Source organism: Rhipicephalus microplus, chromosome 2 (genome assembly GCF_043290135.1).
Source record: "Rhipicephalus microplus isolate Deutch F79 chromosome 2, USDA_Rmic, whole genome shotgun sequence".
In the NCBI taxonomy this organism is placed as follows: Eukaryota; Metazoa; Arthropoda; class Arachnida; order Ixodida; family Ixodidae; genus Rhipicephalus; species Rhipicephalus microplus.
This window is the reverse complement of record NC_134701.1, coordinates 20,512,501-20,537,807: the sequence shown is the minus strand read 5'-3', so window position 1 is coordinate 20,537,807 and position 25,307 is coordinate 20,512,501. Positions and strand designations below refer to the sequence as shown.

Sequence of the window (25,307 nt, the reverse complement as noted above, 5' to 3'; positions counted from 1 at the left end):
TCCACATGGCCTAATTTCTAATCTTACTTAAACCTCTGATTTCATGCACAAGACCGCATTGCCCAAAGTCGGGCCAGGAACCATAAAACCTTTCAGTTTCATGGTTCCAGTTGAGCATCGCAGCCACGTATGTGATCTGACACAGAAGAAAAGTGAGGACCATTCTGATGGCGTTATCCTCGCCTAGTCCTCTATGCCGATTCATGATGCACCGAAACATTCGAAGTGCGTTCCCAATCTTGAATGTGATGCTGTCCAGCATCGCCAAGTTGGATCCATTACTTTGGATGATGAGTCCAAGGATGCGAATTTTGTCGACCGTAGGTAGGCGGTTGCCGTCCGAATCATGTAACTCTATGCTTGGAGGAACGGGTTTGCGCCAGCCTTTTGATGGGCGCCCTCGTCTGGGAGGATGGAAGATAAGCAGCTCAGATTTTCTGGAAGAGCAGCGAAGTCCCATTGGGGGCAGATGGGCTTCGGTGACTGCAATTGCGTCTTGCATGCGGGCTTCTAACTTCGCATCGCTACCGCCGGTGCTCCAAATGGTGATATCATCTGCGTAGATGGTATTATGCTCCACATCTGCTATTTCTTGCAGTGCACAAGAGAGCTTTGCCATAGCCAAATTTAATAAGAATGGCGAAAGTACCAAGCCTTGCGGTGTTCCCTTATCGCCTAGCCCAAAGCTTTTAGAGACGTGCTCGCCTATGCGTAGAGTGGCCCTTCGATCCTTTAGAAAAGCATTGACGTAGTGATAGAAAAGTGTGCCAAGATTGTGTTGAGGTATAGCGGTCAGAATGGCTTGATGTCAGATGTTGTCAAAAGCTGGCTCCACGTCGAGACTCAGCAGCACCTTGGTATCTCGTGTGGGGCGATCCACTAGACTATTCTTTAATCTCAGCATGGCGTCTTGCGTTGATAAACCTGGCCTATATCCAATTATGGAGTTGGGGAAGTATCCCTTTTTTTCGACGTACTCTGTCAGTCGGTTCAAAATGACATGTTCGGCTAGCTTTCCTATGCCAGACTGTAGTAAGATCGGCCTCAGGTTTGATAGCCCCGGTGGCTTTCCAGGTTTTGGGATGAGGACCGTGTTTGCATGCTTTCATTCTACAGGTAAACGGCCGGTTTTCCAGGTTTCGTTGATTTGTTCAGATAAGAAGGTGACCAAATCATCTAAATTTTGGAGAGCCCGATTCGTGACGCCATCGAGGCCGGCTTCAGAGTTGCTTTTGAGTTCGTGAATTGCGTAGCGGACTTCACTCTCTGTGTAGTCAGCGTCAAGCTCCGAGTTTGGGGCACCGTCATAGATCATCTGCGGTGAGATACTGGGTTGTCCCAATTTTGGCGGTAGGTATCCTTTTAGCAAGGCCGTTAACAAGTTCTTCGGCAGTACTATGTTTCGTTGCACAGTGTACTAATCTGCTGAGCCCGATGCGTTGTACAGATTTGGACTTGGTGCCATTTTCGGCGAGGAGATGTTGTATTAGCCTCCATCCACTACCCTTTCGTATTGCTCGTTGAGAGAGTTGCAAACTTCGTCCCACTGCTGTCGGGAAAGGTCTACGCAGTACTCTTCAATGGTTTTGTTGAGCTCGGCGAGCTTTTTTCGCAATCTTCAATTGAGCCGCTCACCCTTCAACCTGGCTAGTATGGAGTGCTTGGCTTCAAGAAGGTTCGCTAGACGGCTGTCCATTTTCTCCACCTTAACGTCCGTGGTAATCGTTCGTTCCGAGGCTGTCATGTCGGTTTTAAGCTGTTCAGTCCAGCTTTCTATCGTGTGCTTTGTGGTTTCTCCCGATAAGTTTGATGACTGCGTCCGTATTTTGCGAAGTTTGTCCCAATCGATTAGTTTGTACTCACTTTGTCTCTTTCCTAAGAGTTCAGCATCAATACGGAAAAGGTAGTGATCGCTGCCAAGGTCTATGTCCGAGTTACACCAGGCGCATTTCTCAATGTCTCGAACAAAAGTCAGGTCTGGTGTAGTGCCGCAGCATGTAAAAGTACCACATCTAGTTGGAGTTTCCGGGTCTGTGATGAGAGTGAGATCTAGATCGGACGCGGTCATGTGAAGACGTTCACCTTTTCTAGAAGATTATGCGTAGCCCCATGCCTGGTGTGGGGCGTTAAAATCGCCACCTACAATTAAGGGACTATCTTTTGCGATGCTCGCGATCTTGCCGAGCATGCTTCTGAGCCCTTGCCTTGTGTCCTTGGGCTGCTGTACAAATTAGTGAGAAAGATGCTCTGCTTGTTCCCTATGTAGTCGTTAGGAATAATCTCGATCGTGACGTGTTCTAGATAGCATGCTGTATGACAGATTTCGTGGTGAATGTACGAGATCTTCTTGCCAATCAGAATAGCGAAGCCTCTGCCTTGCTCGTTTTTGTGGGTTTCGGCCTTATAACCCATAAGGGTAAGTTCCATCGTGAGTGTTTCTTGCTGTAAAACTATGTGTGGTTTCTCAGTTTGTGATTTTACCATGTGCAAGAGGATCGCTTTTTTTGAGGCGATCCCCCTGCAGTTCCATTGCCACATACGGAAATTTCGTGTCCTATTTGTCACTGCCTTGTTGACCACCATAGCCTCCTTTACTTGCAGCGAAAGTCACTTGCAGAGGGCCATGCACACTGATGTGATGGGACTTCATCGTCTCCATGGCTGGTACTACCATGTTGTTCATATACATTTCCATTTTGTGAACTCGTGTGTTAAACATGTACATTTTCTCATTCATTCGCATCAAGCTCTCGTTCATTCATCTCATGTTCTCGTTCATGGCGTTCATGGTGTCCTTGACGTCTGATCGCACGAACACTCGCGGTTGCCTTACAGCTCGCTTCTTTGAAGCAGGGGATTCTTCACGGCGTTCTCCTTGTCCCGCTATCTCAAGTGCTTGGGGTGTTTCGATATTGATTGGTGTTTCGGGAGTGCTCTTTGGCGTACTGCTGTTTGCTTTACATGCTTCAAATAACTCGTGGATTAGCTTGGTATAGGCCACTTTAAGCTCTGTTAACTCCTGTTCTAACATAGCTATCCTTTTTTTATCAGTGTTGCAAAACTCACGGTTTTCCTTCGGCGTAGTCGTCGTCGCCCCTCGGACTCTATCCGCTGTTGCGGATGGGAAGGAAGGAAGTTGCTGATGGCATCCCACCGCTGCCACCAGTTGTTGCGGGTAGCGGCGACCGCAGTCTGCGGGTAGCGGGGCCGATCGCCGTCGCTCCGTCGAGCCAAGGACTAGGGGAGAGCTTTGAGCAAACTTAACGGATTTATTTACATCTTTACAGTGAGTTGTCGAGATGACAGAAGAGCAGAGAAGAACGTTGGGTGAGGCACTCCACGCTCTTTTTGTTGACCCCCGTTCCCTAGGTCCCTAGGTTGGGGATCACTATATAAAACAATGCGGACCAATGGTGATGTGGCAGTTCCTCTCAATGAAGTACCGCCCATCATGTCTGTTTATAGAGGCACAACACAGGCTTCCACATACACACACACCCTTGCCACTAGTCGCAGCGCTGCCGTAGAACAGGGAGGGGGAGAGCGGAAGACGCACGGGCGCCTCGACTCCTTTGGTGTCGGCCTCGGGCTGCGTTCCCACGAGGAGATCTTAGCGCGGCCTTTTGAGAGGTGCCAGGTTCGTGGAATTCTCTGGGGAGAGCCCTTTGACCAGCGCCGTCGTCGTCTGCCGGTTAACGCGCTAACGATGCGTGGCTGGCCCAGGCGGGAGATAGAGAGACGGCTCCAAAACCCTCTTTGGCGACATTCCACCCAGTTGGCGCCGCTGTCAATCAGTGGGCGCCGTCTCGTGAGGTCGGCCTTTGTTGCTTCCTCCCTCCAGCCGTGGCGAGACTGTCCTTTTGGCACTACTCCGGTGTGGCGAATGAGCCGCTGGGTCAAGGCATAGCTTGATCGCTACACCGCCCATGCGCCATCTTCTCTGTTGTTCTTTCCCGCGAAACGCGCCTTTGATCCTGAGCGACTTCTGCTTGTGGTCGATGCCCTCGCAGGTGTGCGGCTCCACGATCGAGCGCAGGAGTGGCTGCGTGTCGACGTCTTCGACGTAGATGGACCTCGCTCTGTCTGTTGCTTGTCTTCCTCCAGCTGTGCCTGACCTTGTTGCTCCAATCACGCTCGTTGTCGTCGTGCGCGCACTGCATACGGGACGAGATAGCATTTCGAGCACACCTTGTCCGCCGTCGTATGCAAGCCACCGCACAGCTTGCATTGCGGATCGCACACTTGCGATGATGTTGGGTTAGAAATACCACAGCCTCTGCATTCGGTGGAGCCCGGGTCAGGGCAAATGTCCGCACAACCACCGAGTTTTCCGCACATGTAGCATATGCCCACGTGTCTGCGATATAAGGAGCAAAGTACCAAAGGGGGTCCATATCTGACGAAGTTCGGGACGCGACGTCCATCAAACACAACGATCACTGATTCTGAGTTTTTGATTCTTTTCGCCGCCAGTGCCAAGTGGTTGCAGGCGTTCACGATGTTTCTTTCAGTCTTCTCATGGTCATCAGCAGTGTCGATATGTCGAATTACCCCCTTGCAGGTGTCGCTTGGAGCTGCTTCGTAAGTGCTGACTTCGTACTCTTTTCCGGCTATCTGAATATCTCTTACGCTCGCGTGCTTATCAGCATTTTCTCTAAACGGCGTGTTCGCCACCATAATATTCTGCATAATATTGAGACAAATAATGTCCTCCGTGGTCTGAACTGAACGAAGATTTGCTGCAGCTACAAGGGCTTTGCTCAACAAGGTAGGTCCAACCTTTTGTATGTTCAAGCCACCCTTCGAGCAAAACACTATCTTGATGTTGTCTTCCGGTAAAGATGGCATGCGTGAGGCTTTGATCACACAGTTCTTGATGTTAGAAGGCGTCTGAGAAGAGCTCACCTGTCCGCTGCTTGGATCATTTTCTTGCTGGATAAGTGTCGCAGTTGTTTCGGCGCGTTCCTTCTTCTTCGTTTTCAGGCTGGTCACCACTTTCCAACCCGTGTTGTCCGTGGTGAAACCCGCGTCTTCGCATGCTGCGATCTCTTGTTCATCAGATCTGGATGAAGCACCCAGCGTTGCTTGTAGATCCTTCGCCGAGCTGTCCATTTCGCCGGTAGTAGACGCCATTCGCGTCTTGCACTTGGCGTAAAGGGCGGGTATACGCGTCACCGAGCTAGGCCCAATAGGGGCGAGGCCCAGCTTGCCGCCAACGTGACGCGAACACAAAAGCCCGGATAAAATGCGTAATTGTGGACCCACAAGGGTTAATTTGGCGTCCGGGTGATCCTCGCAACTTCAGGCAGTCGCTGGCATTCTATTTAGTTCAATCAAAAAGGCATAATCAACCAAAAACATTTGAAATGCGGCAGACAGTCAATGACGCAGTTTGTCGAGTGGACGGCCGTCCGCGTCCGAGCTGCTATTGTGAAGAAATGCTTTTACATGCGGAGCATGTTATACTAGGGGCTAGTCTGGCGCCGTCGCTGTCCCCAACCTCCCCTGCTCCTCCGCCAGCCATCTGTGCACCCCTTCCTCCTCTCGACACAGCGCGCTCTGCGCTTGCTGCTCCCCTCCGTGCGCCGCGTGACCTTTAGTTTTGCGTGCCCCACCTGTATGCTAACGCGCGCATGGGCAGGCCGGGACCGGCGCTCGCTATAAATAACCGAGTGTCGGGGTGCGCTGCCCTTCGTCGGTTGGTTTGTGCGGTCGCTCCACGTTCAATGTCACTGGTGAAAATGTATGCTAACGAATCCGCAAATACATTTACTGACGTCCCTTCCGATAGCGTCAGCCAATGTGTTGGCGGAACCGCAAGCAATTCCGAAGACACTTCGTCCGTGGACAAGGCCGCGCTGAGAAGGGCTCGCGATGCGGAACGCAAACGTCGGCGTCGAGCGGGGATCCCCAGCTCCGAGAACGTGAAGCAGCTGCGAGACGTCAGCGTCGAGCGGAGGATCCCCGACGCGAAGCAGCTGCGATACGTCAACGTCGAGCGGATGATTCCTAGTTTCGATAACGCGAAGCCACTGCGAGGCGTAAGCATCGGCAAGAGAATCCGAACGGTGAAGCCGCGTGCAAGCGTCGACGCCGCCAGACCGATCTCGATGCCACTCGCGAGTGCGAGCGCGCCGCGATAGCGGCGTGGCGAGCCAAACAGCACGCCACGCCCAACGCTTGCTTCAAGCGCGACTTCCTCGACCGGAGCTTCGGCCACAGCTGCAAGGTGTGTGATCGACTTTGGTTCGACAACAACTTGACGTGGATCGGCAACATTCAGAATGAACTTCATCGTTCCAAAGCGTTGTCGGTTTTTTGCGATGCGTTTGGAAGCGACGCCGACGAATTTGCCGACTATGTCGCGTGTGCCACGTGCAAGCAGTCGTTAATTGCCGGTAAAATTCGCGGGACGTGCATCGATCATGTCTTTGCAAATTTCGACCTTCGACCACTGAAACCAGACCCACTCACCCTTCACTTTACGGACCATAAAGCCATCTTGCTCAAAATACCCAAAGCGTCTCATCATAAACATCGTCTTTCGTAGCATACGTGCGTGCGTGTTCACTCATGTTCACTCATAACACACACGCATGTCGCAAATTACAAACCACATTCATCGCAGTTCAACGTATATGCTCCGTATGCTAACCAGTGTTTACACTCGGGAAACTGCGGTCCTTTCTTCTGATTGCTCTTTCATTCACGCATACTAGAGTGTGTTATTCGTCGAAAATAACCGTAATCATCATTCAACATGCCGAATAATCAAGGCGGCGGACACACTTGCTCGGTTCTGGGATGACGTTTCATTCATTGCTTACCCGCCACGGTGGTCTAGTGGCTAAGGCACTCGGCTGCTAGCCTGCAGGTTGCGGGATTGAATCCCGACTGCAGCGCCCGCATTTAGGATGGCGGCGAAAATGCTTTAGGCCCATGTGCTTAAATTTCTGGAGCCCTCCACTACGGCGTCTCTCATAATCGCATGGAAGTTTTGGGACGTTAAACCCCAACACTTATAATATTAGCTCATTGCTTGGTGCTACTTCATGGCTTTGATGTTTGTGGTGCTGCAGCTAAGTTGGACCTTTGTTAGCTGTTGCCTCACTGTGATCACGGGGCTGGGATTTTACACTTGCAGCTTACCCTGTACGCGATTTTATGAAGGCGAGCAGCTTAGATACCTCGTTATCAACTCACAGTTGTCCAATATTCATTCGTTTAAGATCATTTTATGAAGAAGGCCACCTTCTTTTTCTTCTCAGTCGATGTATTTATTGATCCTACACCACCAGTCTATGGCTGTCAGCCGGGTTTTGCCATAGTTGCGAACCCGTGTTGCGTCGCAGCTGTGGGAGAGCACCTGTGTAGCTTCAGCATGGGCAGGTGCCGGTGTGGCTTGAACGGGGCCAGTGCCCCTTTTGCAACCCCCCCCCCCCTCCGGCCGACGCCCCAGCCCACCACCATTCACAGCACCTTTTGAAAACTTTCTGTACCTAACGAGGTTTGCACTGCCTCCAAAAACGGAGGCAGTACGAAACTGATTTTGCATTGCCCCCATGATGAGACCACATTCCACCAATCTCGGGTGTCATGCGATGACATGATCACGTGAAGTCGGGTGATGTTTTGATGACGTCATAATTTTTGGCGATGTCTGACGTCATATTTGTTGTCATCACGTGATGGTTTTTTTTTCGATCACTCGACGTTGCCGACGCGGGACGCAAACTGTCGAGCTTTTCGCTTGATGAGGCATCTAAGGTTTTCGCCTGAAAACAAAAATTGACCATTGGTGGCTTTGGCGTCCCGCGGCGTCGGCGTCAACAGGATTGATGCAAAAATCGTCGCGTGATGGCATCACCACACAACATCATCGTGACAGTATGGATCACCTGAATGCGTGAGTTCATCATGTCGGTCCCATATTCACGTCATGAGACGACATTGTCGCTTTGCGCTGCTTTGTTATCGTGTGATCGGCTCACCAATCACGGAGGCGGAGCAGAACCAGGTGAGGTGCTGGAAGTTTGGAATGCCTCCAGTCCTGAATCAGTGCAAAGCCACATTTGCAGAAAACATTTGCAAGGGGGGGGACCAATAAATTAACTGAAGAAACAGAAAGAGACGGCTGTCGCTTTCAGGTCGCCTTGGGTGAATGCATAAAAAACCTTGCGAGTTTTTTTTTTCTTTTGCCCTGTTACGTAGTTCTCATTTTGCTGTTTACTGCCGGGTTATGTTCAATCGTATCTGCTTTTTATTGATCATAAACCTAAAGGCCGCACCTATTTTTGCTTCACGCATCTCTCTCTCCCTCTCTCTCTTTTTGCTGTGTCAAGGCGAAGAGCGCTAGCTGTAGTTTCATGATAATCAATACAAAAGCTACACTCGCCGTTAATTTCTATTACATTGTCAGCTTATGTAAGCGCTGCTGTGGCGTCTAAACCTTTGCCACACTGAATTGCTTTTAAAGTCATCCTGACCATTAACAGTCTTCCACAGCAACGTTTTCTGGCTTAAACCATCTGTTCCCAGATAGTGAGTGCTTATTAGCACCGTAAGAATGTCCATGTTGTGAAATTTTTCCTTCCGAATATGCTTGAGGTGAGTCCTTCAGATGTTTTGTCTTTGGCCCTTTTGACAAAGGAGACAAGAACGATTGCATGCTTTGGGCAGCTTGGAAAAGCAGATCTGCACAAACAACAAATTACTAAATTAGCATAATCATAAACTGTAATGAAACTATAGATCACGGGAGCTACAACAGTAAAATAGAATATTGTGTGAATTATGCACACTGACGCTCATTCCGTTGTACATTTCTTCCAATTGGTAACTGGTCATGACCTTTTGCCCAGTCAGGTCCAAAATCCTTCAGTTAATTTCCAACTTGCAGCCGTGAAAACAGGAACTACGCAGAGACAGGAGGTTTTGCGCAGTTTGAAAGCAAATACTGCATGCGAAGTATCTGCTCTATGGACGTGCTGTTAGCTGGTTTTCACTACTCTCCGCGTCCCAAGTGTAAACTTTCTCACACGCAGCATTTGAAACAGGCAATTGGTATTCAAATATACACAGCGTAGTGGGGCTCGAACTGACTTGTAAGGGTAGAATTTGAACATTACCATTCGCGAAGTGCATGATCTTGCACTGCGTATTGCGCTGAAGCATATCACGAGTGGCAGTCCCCGACATAAAGTACTAATAATGAAGCTGTATGGTCATACTGACGATAAAACGATTGACTAGAGCATCCGCTACGCGGAAATACCATCAACGAAGCCCAGGGTACTCGCCGCAAAAGCCGAGAAAACTTTCTAATTCAATGAGCCTTTTTGCGGGTACGTGAATGATTTCCCAAGTCATTAGGAAGTCAAGGATACTAGTGTTTCCTCACTGCATGTTGCTCTGGGTGGTGCCTCTTCTGTGAGTGCAGAATGAAGCAGGTTTATGACGAGTGACATTCGCGCAACAAGGCGTTCGTACGCCCGCGCGTTGTGGGAAACGGGGTGAGCCAACGTTTCCGTGAGCAGACAACACTCCGCCGGTGCTCCGGTTTCCCATGATGCTTTGTAGTTACCGTAGGAGGGCGCACGTCAAAAATGGCGGACAAGCCCTATTCACTTGCCATGTCGCAGTGCACGTAACTGATTGTTATAGCCAACGGGAGTTTTATTCACTCTCTGCCTACTTCGCGTCCCTGTTTCGCAGAAGAGGTGACCGAGCTGGTACCGAGCTTGTCACGTTTTGCAGAGCAAGGCGAGCCCTCCAACGCCGCTGGCGTCGAAGGCTCATTCTGCGCTTCATTCATTAGAAGACAGCGAATAGCCAATGAAGTAAGCGGCACTGCTTCTTGCCTCCTGTTCGAGAATCATCGAGGCAGCGTAGTGGCCTTTGTGAGCCACGACAACGACCGGCTGACAGCGCACCCGTCCCGTGTTCGCCCCCGTGGTGGATTGCATATTCGGCGGCGCGGCCCGCGTCCAGTGCGAACGACACTGCATTTCGGCGGCAGGGGGATTCCGGCCGCTGTAAAAAGCGGGGGCTGCTGTGCGAACTAGGGGTTAAAAAGGGACACGCAGCTGCATTCTAGGCAGGGGATTTCGAGATGTCCTTGAACCGCATTGTGCACTTTATTATTATGAGTTCTCAAGCGGTAATTCAACCATCTTCCGGTTTACCCTATGAAGAACCATGAGCACCTTTAACTCGCATTGTCTGACGTGGGGCCTCGGCTCACTTAGACTGAGGTCAGCGCAGCGAAGCGTTGAAGCAGATATGCTTGCTGCAGTTACCGACAGAAGAAGCGCGTGTCGATTTCACTAGTAAATTTCTGTTTCCAGTCTGCCTGAGCAGTGGGTCAAACGCATTAACTTCGCATCCCGTTTTCGCCACGTTTCGCGCGTGGCTACGTTATAACACGAGCCCATGGCATTTTTTGCCGTACTCTTATATCGAGAACGAACAATTGCGTGCGACAGTTTACGCACTTTTCGAGTTTGAATTTCAAGCTGATGTGCAAAAGAAATTACATGTATAAAAAGCAGAGCAAACGGACGTTCATGCCGTTTGTAAAAGTCTATTTGATTGATTGAAAAGTAGGAAGTAACATTCCGAAACCACTATGCGATTATGCGAGACGCCGTAGTGGAGGGCTTCAAACATTTCGACCACTTGAGGTTCTTTAACGGGCACCCAAATATGTTTCTAAAAGTTCCAAAATAAATAAATCTAAAATGAGACGGCATTGTTTATGTTTTGATGCAATAATTTTCAGGCAGCGTGAATTGAACAGTTCTCCCGATTTAGAGTGTGCCTTCCTGCTGGGTTTATAGTGCACGGAAGATGTCGTGCAGAATATAGTAATTCAATTCCTAAACCATGCACGTTTCCAAAACTGCGTGATGCCCCTTTCGTTGGACCGTCTTGGAGGCTAACGAACCCTGGAAAGAGCATGGGAGATGCCATGCCGATTCAGCACCTGCAACAGCGTTTCGTGGACGGCTGCTGCCCGTAAATAAATATGTGAATAAATTATTAACGGCCTTCTTATGCTTTCATACTTTTGTTAAAGCAGCGGAATCGATATTATTAGAGACAAGATGATAGGCATGACATTGTTCGCTTTTATGCAATTTTCAAGTTTTCACCAGCTACTTATCACTACAATGCACAAAAGAAACCTTGCTTATCTTTCTTGAATGTTTCCGCTGGTCCTCTTGAAGAGAAACTGTCTAATAATACCACTTGTGGGTGGAGATGTAGAGTACTCACGGATCGAAATGAGACACTCGTAGCACGTGGCCGCTGGTGCATGTGCTGCCGCTCGTGGGTGCTCGCGGAACCGGTGTGTTGCATTGTGGTATCAAGTGAGGACGAGAACAGCTACGGCGCAGACTTACTCCATCCGGCCACTAAATAGTGAGCCAGTAGTTCACCATGTCCACACTGGCAGCGTGGCACTGCAAGGCTCGCGTGCTTTTGCATGCATGCAGCCCGAATTCAGAAGACGGTACGAACCATTTAATGGTGGTGCAGGCGCACGACGCTCTTAATCGGCGCTGTTACGACAGCCATCATTATTGAAGTTTTTTGGATTTTGTGAACGGGACGAAAATATTTCGACACATTCCAAGCAAGGGTGTGCCGTCAAGACGGGTTAATTTCCTCTCGGCAAAACCTGAAGGAGGAGTTCGGGACTGGTTCGCGCAAAGAAAACGCACGAGTCAAGAAAGGCCATTGTGAGCTCGACTCAAGAAAGGACATTGTGTTTGCTGCGAGCAAGGCTTTCGAGGCAGACAAGGAGGCAGCTGGGCCATTTTCGAGGTCACCGAGGATCTGGAAATCTCGGAAGCAGCATGGCATTTGCACTTCAGGCTGCAAGCTAAAACCAGATTGGTTGTGGCTGCATCTTACGAGGAGAAGCGGGGCCTTGGATATTCGCAGCTAAGTCCCTGCTTCTAGTAAAACACGAGGAATGGAATGTGGAGTTGAAGAAAAGGATAATGCACTATCTGCTCCAGCCCTTGCCGGAGCTCGGCAACGGGGCATTAGTTGACTACTCCTCCTTCCCCCCTTTTCTCTATAGGATCGGCTGAATGGGGTGACATATTTTGACGATATGCTGGCCCACCACTATATTGTCCCACATTCTGCTGTTTGGGTAGGACTATATTGTCCTACCCAAACAGTCAGGCAAGTTTGACACGTGTACTGGCAGCCGGTTTTTCAAACCTCACCCAGCTGCCAGAATATTCTTGGAAACCAAAATCATCGGACGTGCGCGAAACTTAGTGACGTGTGCGAAAACGTCGGTGCAGTGCTTTAGTTACAATATTCGGGCATCGTGTGGACTGTGCCCTCTCCGCATGCATTGTGTGGTGTCTTTCCGCTCCTTCGTGGGTGGACACCTACACCATGGGGTGCCCTATTGGTGGAAGCCGCGGACAATGTGCCCAGAGTTGGCAACGAGGCGCTATATAAGCCAAAGAATTTCGCGTATTTGAAGTTCTACAGTTCAACAGCTCTCATGTACAGTTTTGGACTTCTCGTTCTCCTTCTCAGTTACCAACCACTTAAATAAATTGTCGTTTTTACGAGCGTCTCATCTGACTTGTTCGACGATGGGTCCTAGAACGGGGGCCCGCTACCTAACTGTGACCCGCGGGACCCGGAGTCGCAACAGCGCCTTTCGATGACGGGACACGTAGGCTGTGCAAGTAAGAAGTTGGAGACCACTAAGCTGTTGCGCCTGAATTGTGCTCGTAGACATAAATGGCTGCACAAAATCATATAAAGTTTGTCAAGCTTTTTGTCACGACACAAAAGAAAAGCAGCAGCCACGGGACTGTTACCGTGCAGCATCGAAACAATGACTTAGTATTTTGATGTTTCCCCCCGAGCAGTCAATAGTACGTGTGGGTATTCTGCATGGCAAGCATTTGTAGAGCTGTCAGGCACGGAAGAATGAGCGAGCTTCTGCTTTTTTTATTCAATAGTAGGCTACAGTTAGCACTAACCACACTAATACATAATATTTTCATGTTACATGAAGGCAAGCTGGCACTCATTTTCTTTCTTATCAAGGCAGAAACAAGAAGTAAGCTTTCCATGATATTGGGCAAATGTTTATTATGTCTACGAGCGCACGCAAGGCGATATCTCTAACTGATTCCTGTGTTTTGTTTGTACAGCATGCGTACCACTTCGCGTAAGCACGCAGAACGAGAAGATAGTCTGCTGGCGGGGCAATAAAAGTGATGCGCAGCGGCGAGCCAGTTCGGTTGACATGCGATTGTGCGTGAGCCTTGCAGCGCCACCCTGGCAGTGTACACATGCTGAATTACAAGTCGACAATTTGGCGACCGGAAGAAGTAGTCTTGCTCTGTAGGTGTTCTCCCCCTGGCTCTATACCACAATGCATCACATTGGTTCACGCGCACCCACGAGCGGCGGCACATGTACCGTCGGCCACGCACTCCGAGTGCCCTGTTTCAATCCGTGAGTCCTGTACACCCGGAAGAAATGCTGTTTATATACGAGTGCCTGTAACACGTTGTGTCTAGAAGAATTTTCCTATGGTATCACTGTTATACAGCAGTGACTACATTCATTGTACTTCCTCGCCTTTTACGCCTCAAGACAGTCACGTGCATATACTTCTGCACCCTCGGGCCAGTGACAGTGTAGCGGTTTTGTCAAGTGATCCCCGGGTGTAACGTATTTGATGCTGCAGTACAAATTTTATCTTTATAACTGCTCTAAAGAAAAAACTTAGCAAGTTCGTGGTAATTCCTAATTGACAAGCTACAGCCGTAAACAAGCCACAGCACTCGTTTTGCGTTTCTCTTTCCCTCGTCTGTTTTGCGCAGCCGCTTGGTGATTTAAGGTGTTGTTATTGCCACATGTACAAAGACTACTCGCAATAGTGTATACACTCGGCCTTAAAATTGCGCTCTCTGCAAAGCTGAAAGTTCTATCCTTATGCATGAGCTTCTAATGTTTGCCAAGACCAGCGTCACGATGTCATAATCACTCACCTGGTCGACGATAGCTGCTCAGGGCTCTGTCGTTCTGGCATGCGCATGTAGTGGTCATCGAGGCACTCCTTCGCACGAAGCAGCCTCTCGTAGACAGAGCGGTCAGACACCTTGGCTGTATCGATGAGTGTTGCCAGTAACGCAGTGATCACCTTGACGCCGGCGCGCGGCAGATGATAGAGCCAAAAGGCGTCGCCCTCGTACGCGTGGCTGAACAAGCCCATCGGGAACTCGAGCGTATCCTCGCTAGCCCACACGGGATCCGTCTCGGCGGGTCGGCTCTCCCACGAAACATCGAACCCAGAGTCATCGATGCCTTTGAGGCGGTTACTCTCGACTGCCTGGATGACCGGCTCAAACGTATTGATGCCCGAGTAATGCACGTGGTCTGCCACAGTACGGGCGTAACGCAGCCGCTTGTCCTCATTGGTCAGCCAGAATGGCACGAGGTACTTACAGGTTGTGTTCTGCAACTTGTCCTCGTATGCGCTCTTAAACGCCGGCTGGAGCCATGATAGACCTTCTACAAAGTTGAGGATGGTGTTCTTAGCATTCTGCACGAGATTTTCAACGACTGGTGGCTCTATAGATGCTTTGAAGACGTCCCAATACAGGTACATCAGCATGAAAGGCTCGATGTTGGTGAGCATGCGCAGGCATGTAACTTCCCTAGTGTGTGAGTCATTCCAACCTGGGTGCGCCGCTGTAGAAATTGCAGCCAAGAGGCGCATCTTGTCTAGCAAAGGTGCGTACTTAAGGTAGACCTTGAATCCCAGGAAATTCGCGATGTCCTTCGTTTGAAATGACCGCAGCAGCGACGCCAGGGCTCTAGCGAACGACTCTGTTTCCATGCGAACATAAGTTGCCCGAGTGACATTAGCCAAGTCATCGAAAAGAGCCCTGAGAAATTCCTTCCAGTTCCACTTGTGGAAGCTGTTAAGGTCTGTTAGCCTCAACAGCAGAGGTTCACCCGTCGAAATCGCTGCGAGCTCACTCAGCTTCTTTTCCACATTGAACACAGTTGGTAGGGGAACGCCCGAGGCAGCCTTTGCGACGGCGGCACTGTACCACTTTTCGTGGCTGTTGCTGACAGTCCAGAAGTCTTTAAAAAGTAACTGCTCGGTCGGTGCAAGCCTCACAACGTGTCGACCTTCCCGCACGTCCTGGTCTAGAGACACCCGCACGAGGGGTGACACGCCAGATGCTCTGGCCACTCGACCAGCAATTTCTGCAGTTCTGGATGGGTCTCGATGAAACGGAAATCCTCCAAGGCCTTGGTGTTCTAGAATATTGCGAAAGGCCTTCCGTGATGTCCTCACGCCAGACCGACAGTTTGCGAACGCCTTTAGCATCCAACGTTGCGATTCGTCTTGGAGTTCCTCAAGCACAAAACCATCACCTCCACTGCTGTTGTCTCGAAAGCGCGCACTTCGTTGTTTGAGCTTAGTTACCAACAGTTCTTCAATAGCCTTTGCCCGCAAACTGTCCTCAGTGACGATTGCCTCACCCGGACGCAGCGAATCCCGTTGTGCCCATTGCCCACACACGAACTCGTAGAAGTTGGCGCACGGGTCGGCAGATGGTTTGAGTGACTCGCGCACATACCTTGAGAGCGCCTTGCAGCTGCGGTCGTCACACACGGGCCGCTCCACACTGCGCTCAATGTGAGGTGGCATGTGGTCGGCCAACTGAAGCAGCACCTTGGGCTCGGCCGTGGCTTTCTCAGTGGCGTTAGTGGCGTTGGTGGTGGGTGCCGTGGTAGTGTCGTTGTCGCTGTCGGTGACGTTGCCGGCTTCCTCGGTGACAGCGTGCCAGAAGATGCCCCCGAGTGGGAAGCGTATCTCGAAGTAATAGAAGCCGACGAAGACAAGCAGCACGGAGATGACGAATGCGAGAAGGATGACCAGGTCGACCGGGTGGTAGCGGTACACGTGGCCCGGTGGGTCCTTGGCCCGCTTTTCTATAGAGCGGAACAGCGACTCCTCCGAGGCGGACAGCATCACGGAGCCGTCTCCGCTTCTTCTTCTTCTAATTTTGCACTGCGTATGCACTGCCAACGCGTGCTTCTTCGGGCGTTGGTTAGAAAAAACTGCGCATCATGAAGAAAAGTTTTGTAATCAACTCTTAGATATCTCTCACTTGTTATTTACGTGGTGTTTCGTCCTAATCACTTTTTTCATAATTGCGTAGCATTTAATGTTCCCTGCCTTATTGACAGTGTGGCCAATCCTGCTTGTCAGTATGAGCCAGTTTCTTTGAGGCGACAAAACAAAGAAATATAGCAGCGCTAATATCCTGTTTGCCCTTTTTACGGCTTCTAATAATGCCAGAGGAACGAAAAAATCTAAAGTCAAAAGGAAGTGATGTTGCACGTATATAACCTCATCCTAAATATTAAGGAGGAAGGTTTCACTGGTCCAGTTAATCAGAGAGGCGATCACCAGGCTAATTCTTAGGGCGGATGTACCGGCTCCTCGAAACGTACCATGAAAGCACGAGCAATTAAAAATTTATCCTTTTTGGCACACATCGAACACCGGCTGTGGTCCAAAGATTGAGACAGAGTGGACAGTTGATAACAAAACAAAAATGTATTTTCAAATACGGCAGAACAAACAGCACACAAACATGTACACTCGGCAATAATCCAATACAATGCGTCCCCAATCACAAGATACTCAAAACAACACGCTACACAACGCAACACGATACAGTCAAAACGACGGGCACCAACAACAACACGCACTGCAATGTATTCTCATTGCAATGTAATCTCTCACACGCACTGCAATGTAATCTCTCACAGACCAAGACACTGACTGACTAAAATGTTCGTCAAACGTATTCAGTCCATAGTTCTTGGAACCAAGCTTGAATGCTTCTCTTCATGCACTCACTGGAAGTCCAGTGCCGGTTGTCGTCCCGTTGCGTCCGAGGTTTCTCCTGCTTCTAAGACAAGTCTTCACCTGCAGGTTATCATGATGATGATGATGATGCTTGGATCATTGGCACCTACCTACTCTGGGGGAACAGCCATGGGTTGGGTGGATCATACATACTGTATTTATGATTAATATTTAGTAAAAGCTGTAGGCCCGTGTGCTCAGATTTGGGCACACGGTAAAGCACCCCAGGTGGTCGTAATTTCCGGAGCCCTCCACTACGGTGTCTCATAATTATATGGTGGTTTTGGTACGTTAAACCCCACATATCCATCAATCAATAAATTAGTAAAAGCCGAATAACTTTGAGATGAATTTTTAATGTAACGTTAATTATGAATGATTGTAATTTTAAGTTGCACTATTTTGTGTATAGTCCCAGAGACTGAAGATGTTTTCACTAGTAAGGCTGAATAAACAATTGTTAGTAGTTGATACACCTACCAAATATATTCGAGTCACATATGAAATTTTCGACTGCTTTGAAAATATTCCTGTCCGAGTGTTTCAGCGCAGAGGACCGAAATGATTACAGAACGGCCGACGTAACTGGTGGAACGCATCGCCGCAGTATGATTTCGATACTACGTTTTCCGTGTAAGGAAAAAGGTAGGCAGCTCAACGAAAAGTGTTCGATAGTTTTGATTTCTTTGCAATAGGAGCACAAAGGCGAGATATGCGAATCCGCTCTGTGCACGTAAAAATTTAGATTTGCAATTCTACAGCGCATTCTGGTTCATGATGAAACAAGCGCTAAAAATACACACACTCAGAGAAAACGCAGAGAAGCGCTTACTAGCAGCTGAAAATTTTATTTCGAAGCGAGCACTAATAAAACATCACATGCATGTACGTCATTCCCAACTTCCCCTGTCATCATCAACCACGCGATAAGAACAAAATATTCACTCTCATAATCAATGGCACACAACCGGAAACAAACACGTGTCAAAAACTAAAACGTAAAACAAAAAACAGAAAAAAACAGAAAAACGTAAAACAGAAAAAAAGCATTGGATTTTGTGACGTCCAAAAAGCGAATTCCGCATCTGTTAGTAGAACTGACGCTTGACTGACGCAACTGTCTCCTCCTTTTCTCATTCTATACGGTTCCATTATTTCTCTCGTCGTCCGCTTGTTGTGCCTGTCAATTATACGAGTGTCTAGAAATTTTGGTTGGCAGGTGCACTCCTTGCAGTGCATCGCTAAGTGTGAGTAAGGAGCCCCGTTGAGGGAACTCTCACGTTCACGAAGGCGCACATTTATGCACCGACCCGTCTGACCAACGTATTCCTTTCCACGCGGGAGAGGAGTTCCGTATACAACATATTTTTTTGCACTCAACGTACCTCCTGCCATGTTTTATGCTACATCTGTTCGATTCTCTAGTTCTTTTCTTGCTGACTAGCCTTTCTACTGCTGGGGAAATCTTTGATGTTTTGTTTTCAGCTGAAAAAAACAAACCACGCACCATACCATAATGCAACTTTTTTCAACCGATGTGAAATATTGTGCAGATACGGGATGACCACTGCCCACTCTTTTTCACGCTCAACTTGTTTCCTCTCTTCGCGTGTGCCAATCATTGCATTTGCAATTCCGGGATGATTGCATTGCAATCATTGCAATCATCCCAGAATTTGCTTTTTTGAAGTCACATTACCCAGTGCTTTTTTTCTGTTTTACGTTTTTTTTCCAGTTTTTTTCTGTTTTATTTATGGTTTCTTTTTCTGTTTTACGTTTTCTTTTCTTAGTTCTTGACAAGTGTTTGTTTCCGGTTGTGTGCCATCGATTATGGGAGCGCATATTTTGTTATATCACGTTGTTGATGATGGAAAATAAGAAAACTGTAAGGGCAGAAAGTGTGGTGATGAACTCAGACTTCGAGTAAACACAGATAATGCGTACTTTCGGAACCTTCCCGCAGCAACAAACGCCGTAACAAGAAGGAGAGAACTGGACCTGCCAGAGAAGCTTTCGCCTGTGAGTCCACATCATCATTGATTACAATTCCTTTGTGTCCCGGCACGCAAATAAATCGCAGGTTTCGCCGATAGTGAGGAACAAGTAATCGCAGTAATCTGAGAATATCCAAATCTGTTGAAGCAGTCAGTGCCGAACACAACGACAATAAATTACTAACTATAGCCTCAACTATAGCCATCAACTATTGATAACTATAGCCATCAAATATAGCCACAGAAGTTATAGTTATTAGAATTTAACGTAGGGCTAATATAACAGCTAAGAACTCGGCCAAAAATATTTGGGTGTGTTCAAGAAACCTAGCCGAAGATTACCAGTCTATTTTTGTAGAAACAACCCCACCCCGGACTTTTTAATACATTGCGACGCATCATTTGCTATTACAACCGTAGGATCAGTTTGATTTAAGTGCTCTTGAAAAATTCCATTCAGGAGATAACTGTAGGTAGTAATTTCGCATTGTTAGGGAATATATCGTCATAAGATATGGCTAATTCACTGAACCTGCCACTCATAGGCACTAAATCATTAGGCCTTATCTGAGATGGGTCCAACAGCTTCCAAGTAACGATTGTCTGAGGGGTATGAAAGCGAGGCCATGTTATATTGCTACATGAATGCATACTGAGATTCTAGGGGGCGACGCGCGTGTGTGCCTGACGACGAAGACGAAGGGTGGTCTCCGCTCGCTCGCTGGTGAACTGGTCACGCCATGCCCACTAGTTTCAAATACATCTATTCCACAGCCACGTCGATACGGCGTCTCTTCTTTTCCGTAACATATTTGGTGGAAGTGGAACGTTCCCCGTCCTCACCACGAAGCTAACGAACCTCTCTTTCATGCTGGTACGCCAGAAATAAGGCACACCCAAACCCCAGTATAGGGCGAATGTACATCCGGTAAATCATTATTAAGGCGCCTGTCCACATGCCCCATCGACCTTTACTAATCCTTTTGATTAGGTCACTTGAACACGTGACACTTTGGTCACTATGTTCCATATGCATACGACAGTGCAGCTTTCCATTATGTATGATTCCGAGATGCTTGAGTGTTTGCATTTGGGGAATATCTGCTTGATAGAATGACAGTGATATATTTATATTGTCTTGCCAGGAGAACGCTGGAATGGCACATTTCTGTACATTAGGGGTAAAAAAATGCTGTCTATCCAAGCTTCTAAGGTAGATAAGTATCCTTGTAAAAGGGTGTAAAGTGATTGAATGTCATGCGCAGATACAAAGAACGCTATGTCATCCGCGTAAACATACGTGTTCATTCTTTGATGACGAGGAGTGGAGCTAAGCAAGATAATGAATAGTAGCGAGGACAAAAGTGCTCTTTGGGGAACACCTCGTGTTTGTGTGAATTTTCTGTTGACATCTCACATTGTACGCAGTAAAACTCCCTGTCCAGCAAGAACTCAGTCGTCCACGCAATAAAAAAGTCAGGCAAGCCAATCTCTTTCATTATTCTTAGTAAAATTATAAATTCGACACTTTCGTAGGCTTTAGAGATATCTAGTGTAGCATATGCTGCATATTGTTTCTGTCGCCGTGCTAGCTTGATACTGCTCTCCAAATCAACGTGAGCACATCAGACAGACACTCGTGTTCTAAAGGCAATTTGACAGGGACCTAATAATTTATTAACAGTGTAAAGAGGTTTATTGGGCGAACCAAACGGGCAGGTCGGAGATTGGAGATAGCGACAGGACGAGGAAGATGGAGGAGCTCGAGCGCCGATCTCGTGGTGCCTTACTCTGCGATGATGCTTGCTGTTTCCTTTTGTTATCATCATTCCTTCATTATAGTTGCCCCCGTCGAGAAAGATCAAGCCATCCTGGCGATCTAACAAGTAGGAACGAGCGGGTCGAAGTACGGCTTCAAGAGGTCCACATGAACAATATCGTGTCCACGCCGACGGTGGTCACCGGGTGGCGTAAGCGGTTCGATGGCGTAATTGACGGGCGATGTGTGCTCTACCACGCGGTATGGGCCATGATAATTTGAAAGTAGCTTGGTAGACAAACCAGGTGCACAGGGTGGTACATACAGCCATACAAGGGTTCCAGGGGCGAACTTGGCGGCAGGAGGGTGGTTGTCATCGCGGGCCTTTTTCTGGCGTTGCTGGTCAGCCGTAGTAAACTGCTTCGCTAGTTGGCGGCATTCTTCGGCGTGACGGGCGGCTTCAGACACGGTCGTGCACTCAGATACATCTGGTGCGTATGGCAGCAAAGTGTCAATTGTGTGCGATGGTTGACGTCCGTATAGAAGGTGGAATGGAGAAAAGCCTGTGGTGACTTGGGTAGCGGTGTTGTACGCGTAGGTCGCAAACGGAAGAACCAGGTCCCAGTTCGTTTGGTCAGATGCCACATGCGTCGCGAGCATGTCACCCAGGGTCCGATTAAACCGCTCAGTCAGGCCATTCGTCTGAGGGTGGTAAGCAGTACTCATCCGGTGTACAATATGGCACTGACGGAGAAGTGCTTGGATTACGTCGGATAGAAATACACGGCCCCGGTCACTGAGGAGCTCGCGAGGAGGGCCGTGACGCAACACAAACCGATGGAGGATGAAAGATGCGACGTCCTGAGCGGTCGCCGTAGGAAGAGCAGCGGTTTCGGCGTACCGTGGCAGGTGATCTACAGCAACGATAGCCCACCGGTTACCTGCTGTGGTCAATGGCAGTGGTCCATAAAGGTCGATTCCGACACGATCGAATGGGCGGTCAGGGCACGCAAGCGGCTGTAGTGGAGCTGCTCTTGCATTCGGTGGCTGTTTTCGTCGCTGACACTCGTGGCAGCCGCGAAGAAACTGTCGAACAAAAGTAAACATCCCACGCCAGTAGTACCGCTTCCTTAAACGCTCGTACGTCTTGAAGACACCGGCGTGAGCGCATTGCGGGTCGGAGTGAAATGATGCACAGATTGTAGAGCGCAGCTTTCGGGGAATAACGAGCAGCCACTTCCTGCCGTCTGGTGAGTAATTGCGCCGGTACAAGAGGCCACCTCGAATGGTGAAGTGCGAAGCCTGGCGTCGCATTGCTCGAGTGATGGGAAGTGTCGGTACCCCAGATAAGACGTCCAGAAGCGAAGTTATCCATGGATCGTCGCGCTGTGCAGAGGTCATTGTGTCGATGTCAAGAGCGGACAGCGCGTGTTCCATAGAAGATATAGAGGCAGCCTCAGTAGACAGTGGTGATCGCGAGAGCGCATCAGCATCAGCATGTTGGCGGCCGGAACGGTACACGACGCGGATGTCATACTCTTGAAGTCGCAGAGCCCAACAAGCAAGGCGACCTGATGGATCCTTCAGCGACGACAACCAACATAAGGCATGATGGTCTGTAACTACAGCAAAGGTGCGGCCATATAAGTATGGGCGAAATTTCACAATTGCCCAAAGTATGGCTAAGCACTCTTTTTCGGTAACACTGTAGTTTACCTCAGCCTTGTTGAGCGTTCTGCTGGCGTAGGCGACGACATACTCAGGGGATCCAGGCTTGCGTTGAGCGAGAACTGCACCGAGACCGACACCGCTGGCGTCTGTATGGATTTCAGTTGCAGCCGTGGGATCATAGTGGCGCAATATAGGCGGTGATGTCAGGAGACGGCGAAGAGTGGTAAATGCGTGATCACATTCGGAAGACCATGATGAGATGTCGTTGGCACTGCTTAAAAGTTGGGTCAAAGGGGCAATAATGGAGGCAAAGTTGCGCACAAACCGACGAAAGTAGGAGCACAATCCTACGAAGCTGCGTAACTGTTTTACAGTCGTTGGTTTGGGGAATTCAGCAACAGCGCGTAGTTTAGCCGGGTCGGGAAGAACACCATCCTTTGATACGACGTGACCGAGAATGGTGAGCGTCCGAGCAGCGAAGTGGCATTTCTTTCGATTCAGTTGGAGCTGCGCATTCTTCAGACACGTGAGGACATGTTTCAGGCGTACAAGGTGTGTTGCGAAATCGGGTGCAAAGACGACGATATCGTCGAGGTAGCAGAGGCATATGTTCCATTTCAAACCCCGCAGAACCGAGTCCATCATGCGCTCGAATGTGGCCGGCGCATTGCAGAGGCCGAAGGGCATGACATTGAACTCATATAGCCCGTCCGGTGTCACGAATGCTGTTTTTGGACGATCACCATCTGCTAAGGGCACCTGCCAATACCCCGAACGCAAATCTAACGACGAAAAAAACTCGGCACCTTGTAAGCAATCAAGGGCGTCATCAATCCTGGGCAAAGGGTATACGTCTTTGCGAGTGATCTTATTTAAGCGCCTGTAATCAACGCAGAAGCGAATTGCACCATCCTTCTTCTTAACAAGAACGACAGGTGATGCCCATGGACTTTGGGAAGGTCGGATAACGTCGCGCTTGAGCATATCGTCAACGTGTTCGGTGATAACCTGACGTTCTGTGGCGGAAACACGGTATGGTCGCTGTCGTACTGGCGCGTTGGAACCTGTGTCGATGCGGTGGAAAAACTGGGAGTTCGGCCAAGGGTAGGTTGAGCAACGTCAAAGGATTCACGAAACTGGTAGAGCAGCTGAAGGAGCTCAGAGCGTTCAGATGGCGATAGTCCGTCGGCAATCGATGAATCGAAAAGCTCGCAAGGTGGTATATTGGAAGGGTTGAGGGCACTTATGGCGTCGTAGTCACAGGAACAATCTGGCGGCATGGTAAAAATTTGTTCTTTATCAATGGCATGCACGTGTCCAAGAGATTCACCTTGAAACAGTTCAACGGGATACGGAAGGGGATTGATGAGGCAAAGAGCACTGTTTCCTTCAGAAATAGAGAGGGTTGAATAAGGCAGAAGAAGTGATCTTCGACTAAGGAAGAGGCTTGATGGCTCAAAGAATGCAGCTTCGTTCCTAATGCCGTCACAGAACACGGGGAGCAACACAGCTGCTGTCGGAGGAATTTCAGTGCCTTCTTTGACGACGAGTTTGTGTACGGCGGGCTGAATGCGGCTGGTTGGTTGGTCGTAAAACGGGAAAAGTTCAAGCTCCGATCTTGCACAATCAATAACGGCATGGTTACGCGATAAAAATCCCATCCAAGTATGATGTCATGTGAGCATGACGACAGGACAATAAACTCAACAGTGTAGTGGTCATTCGCGATCATCAGTCGGACAGTACAGGCGGCTACAGGCTGAACCGGGTCCCCATTCGCTGTTTGCAAGGACATCATGTTAAGAGGCGTCGTCACTTTACGGAGCTTGCGGCAAAGTTTAGCGTCTATCACGGAAACGGCAGCACCAGTATCCACTAGAGCATATGCTCGAGTACCTTCTACAAAAACTTCGACAATATTCGACGGCAATGTCCGAGGACTTGAGCATTTCGACAGCGCAGTTCTTGCCTCCTGAACTGCGGCGGTTAGTTTCCCTCGTGTTCAGGAGCTGGCCGACGACGCATGGGTGACAGGGAGCGACGACGGGGTGAAGGTGAGCGACCAGACATAGTACGCGGACATTCCCGTGAAGACGAGCTTGACTGAGGGTCGTAATTTTCCAGACGGGATGGAGAAAGGTCCATGAAGCTGTTCTGTGTCCGGGCGTCTGTGTATCCCGGCACGCGACGACGGCAGTAACGGGCGATATGGCCAGGGCCGCCGCACGCAAAACAGATGGGCCGGTTATCGCGCGTTCTCCAAGTATTGGCGACGAGGGGACCAGTCCATGCGGCAGACGGGTGTGTCGAGGCTGTGGTGGCAATGGGAGGAACCCAGGCGGTGGACGGCTGAGTCGGGGCTGAGGTATACGGCAGTCCCTGGAACGACGGGGGGTGGTGTCGCTGCTGCCGCTTTAGTGCCTCAGCGTAAGTAAGAGGCGCGGTGACGGTGGGCTGCTGCAAGGGCACCGGCATAGCCTCGGAAATCTGCTCCTGGACCACATGTCGGAGCATGGGAGCCAATGGTGGTGGGTGTCGCAGTGGCTGTTGGTGCGAGAGCTCCTGGCGTTGAGCAAAAGGCAGCAGAGAAAGCTGCCGAGCCACTTCCTCTCGCACGAAGTCTTTCATTTGTGCGAGAAGGTTTGCCTGGTCAGCCATAGCGTCCAGTGTGGTCACTGGTTGGATTGTCTGGAATGAGCGTCGCGTCTGAGCTCGTTGCCTCCGCAATTCATCATAGCTTTGGCACAAAGTCACTACTTCTGCCACAGTGCTTGGAGACTTCGCGAGAAGCATCTGGAAAACGTCATCGTCGACGCCCTTCATAATGTGCTGTATCTTCGCACTCTCGCTCATGGAAGCATCGACGCGCCGGCAGAGATCAATCACATCTTCTATATATGATGTGAAAGTTTCACCTCGCTCCTGTGCCCGTGTG

General features: G+C 49.3%; 2 protein-coding genes across 7 annotated transcripts in view; one reads left to right on the top strand and one right to left on the bottom strand.

Moving 5' to 3' along the window:
• Positions 1-16,045, bottom strand: part of LOC142796176 (neprilysin-1-like) — a 56,374-nt gene extending 40,329 nt beyond the window's left edge. The window contains exon 1 of the mRNA XM_075886269.1: positions 14,043-16,045. Coding sequence (XP_075742384.1) covers positions 14,043-16,042 — 2,000 coding nt within the window. The 5' untranslated portion in view covers positions 16,043-16,045. The remainder of the gene's footprint in view (positions 1-14,042) is intronic.
• LOC119169183 (pseudouridine-5'-phosphate glycosidase) overlaps positions 1-25,307 on the top strand; it is a 2,087,124-nt gene that overhangs the window by 987,206 nt on the left and 1,074,611 nt on the right. The window lies entirely within an intron of this gene.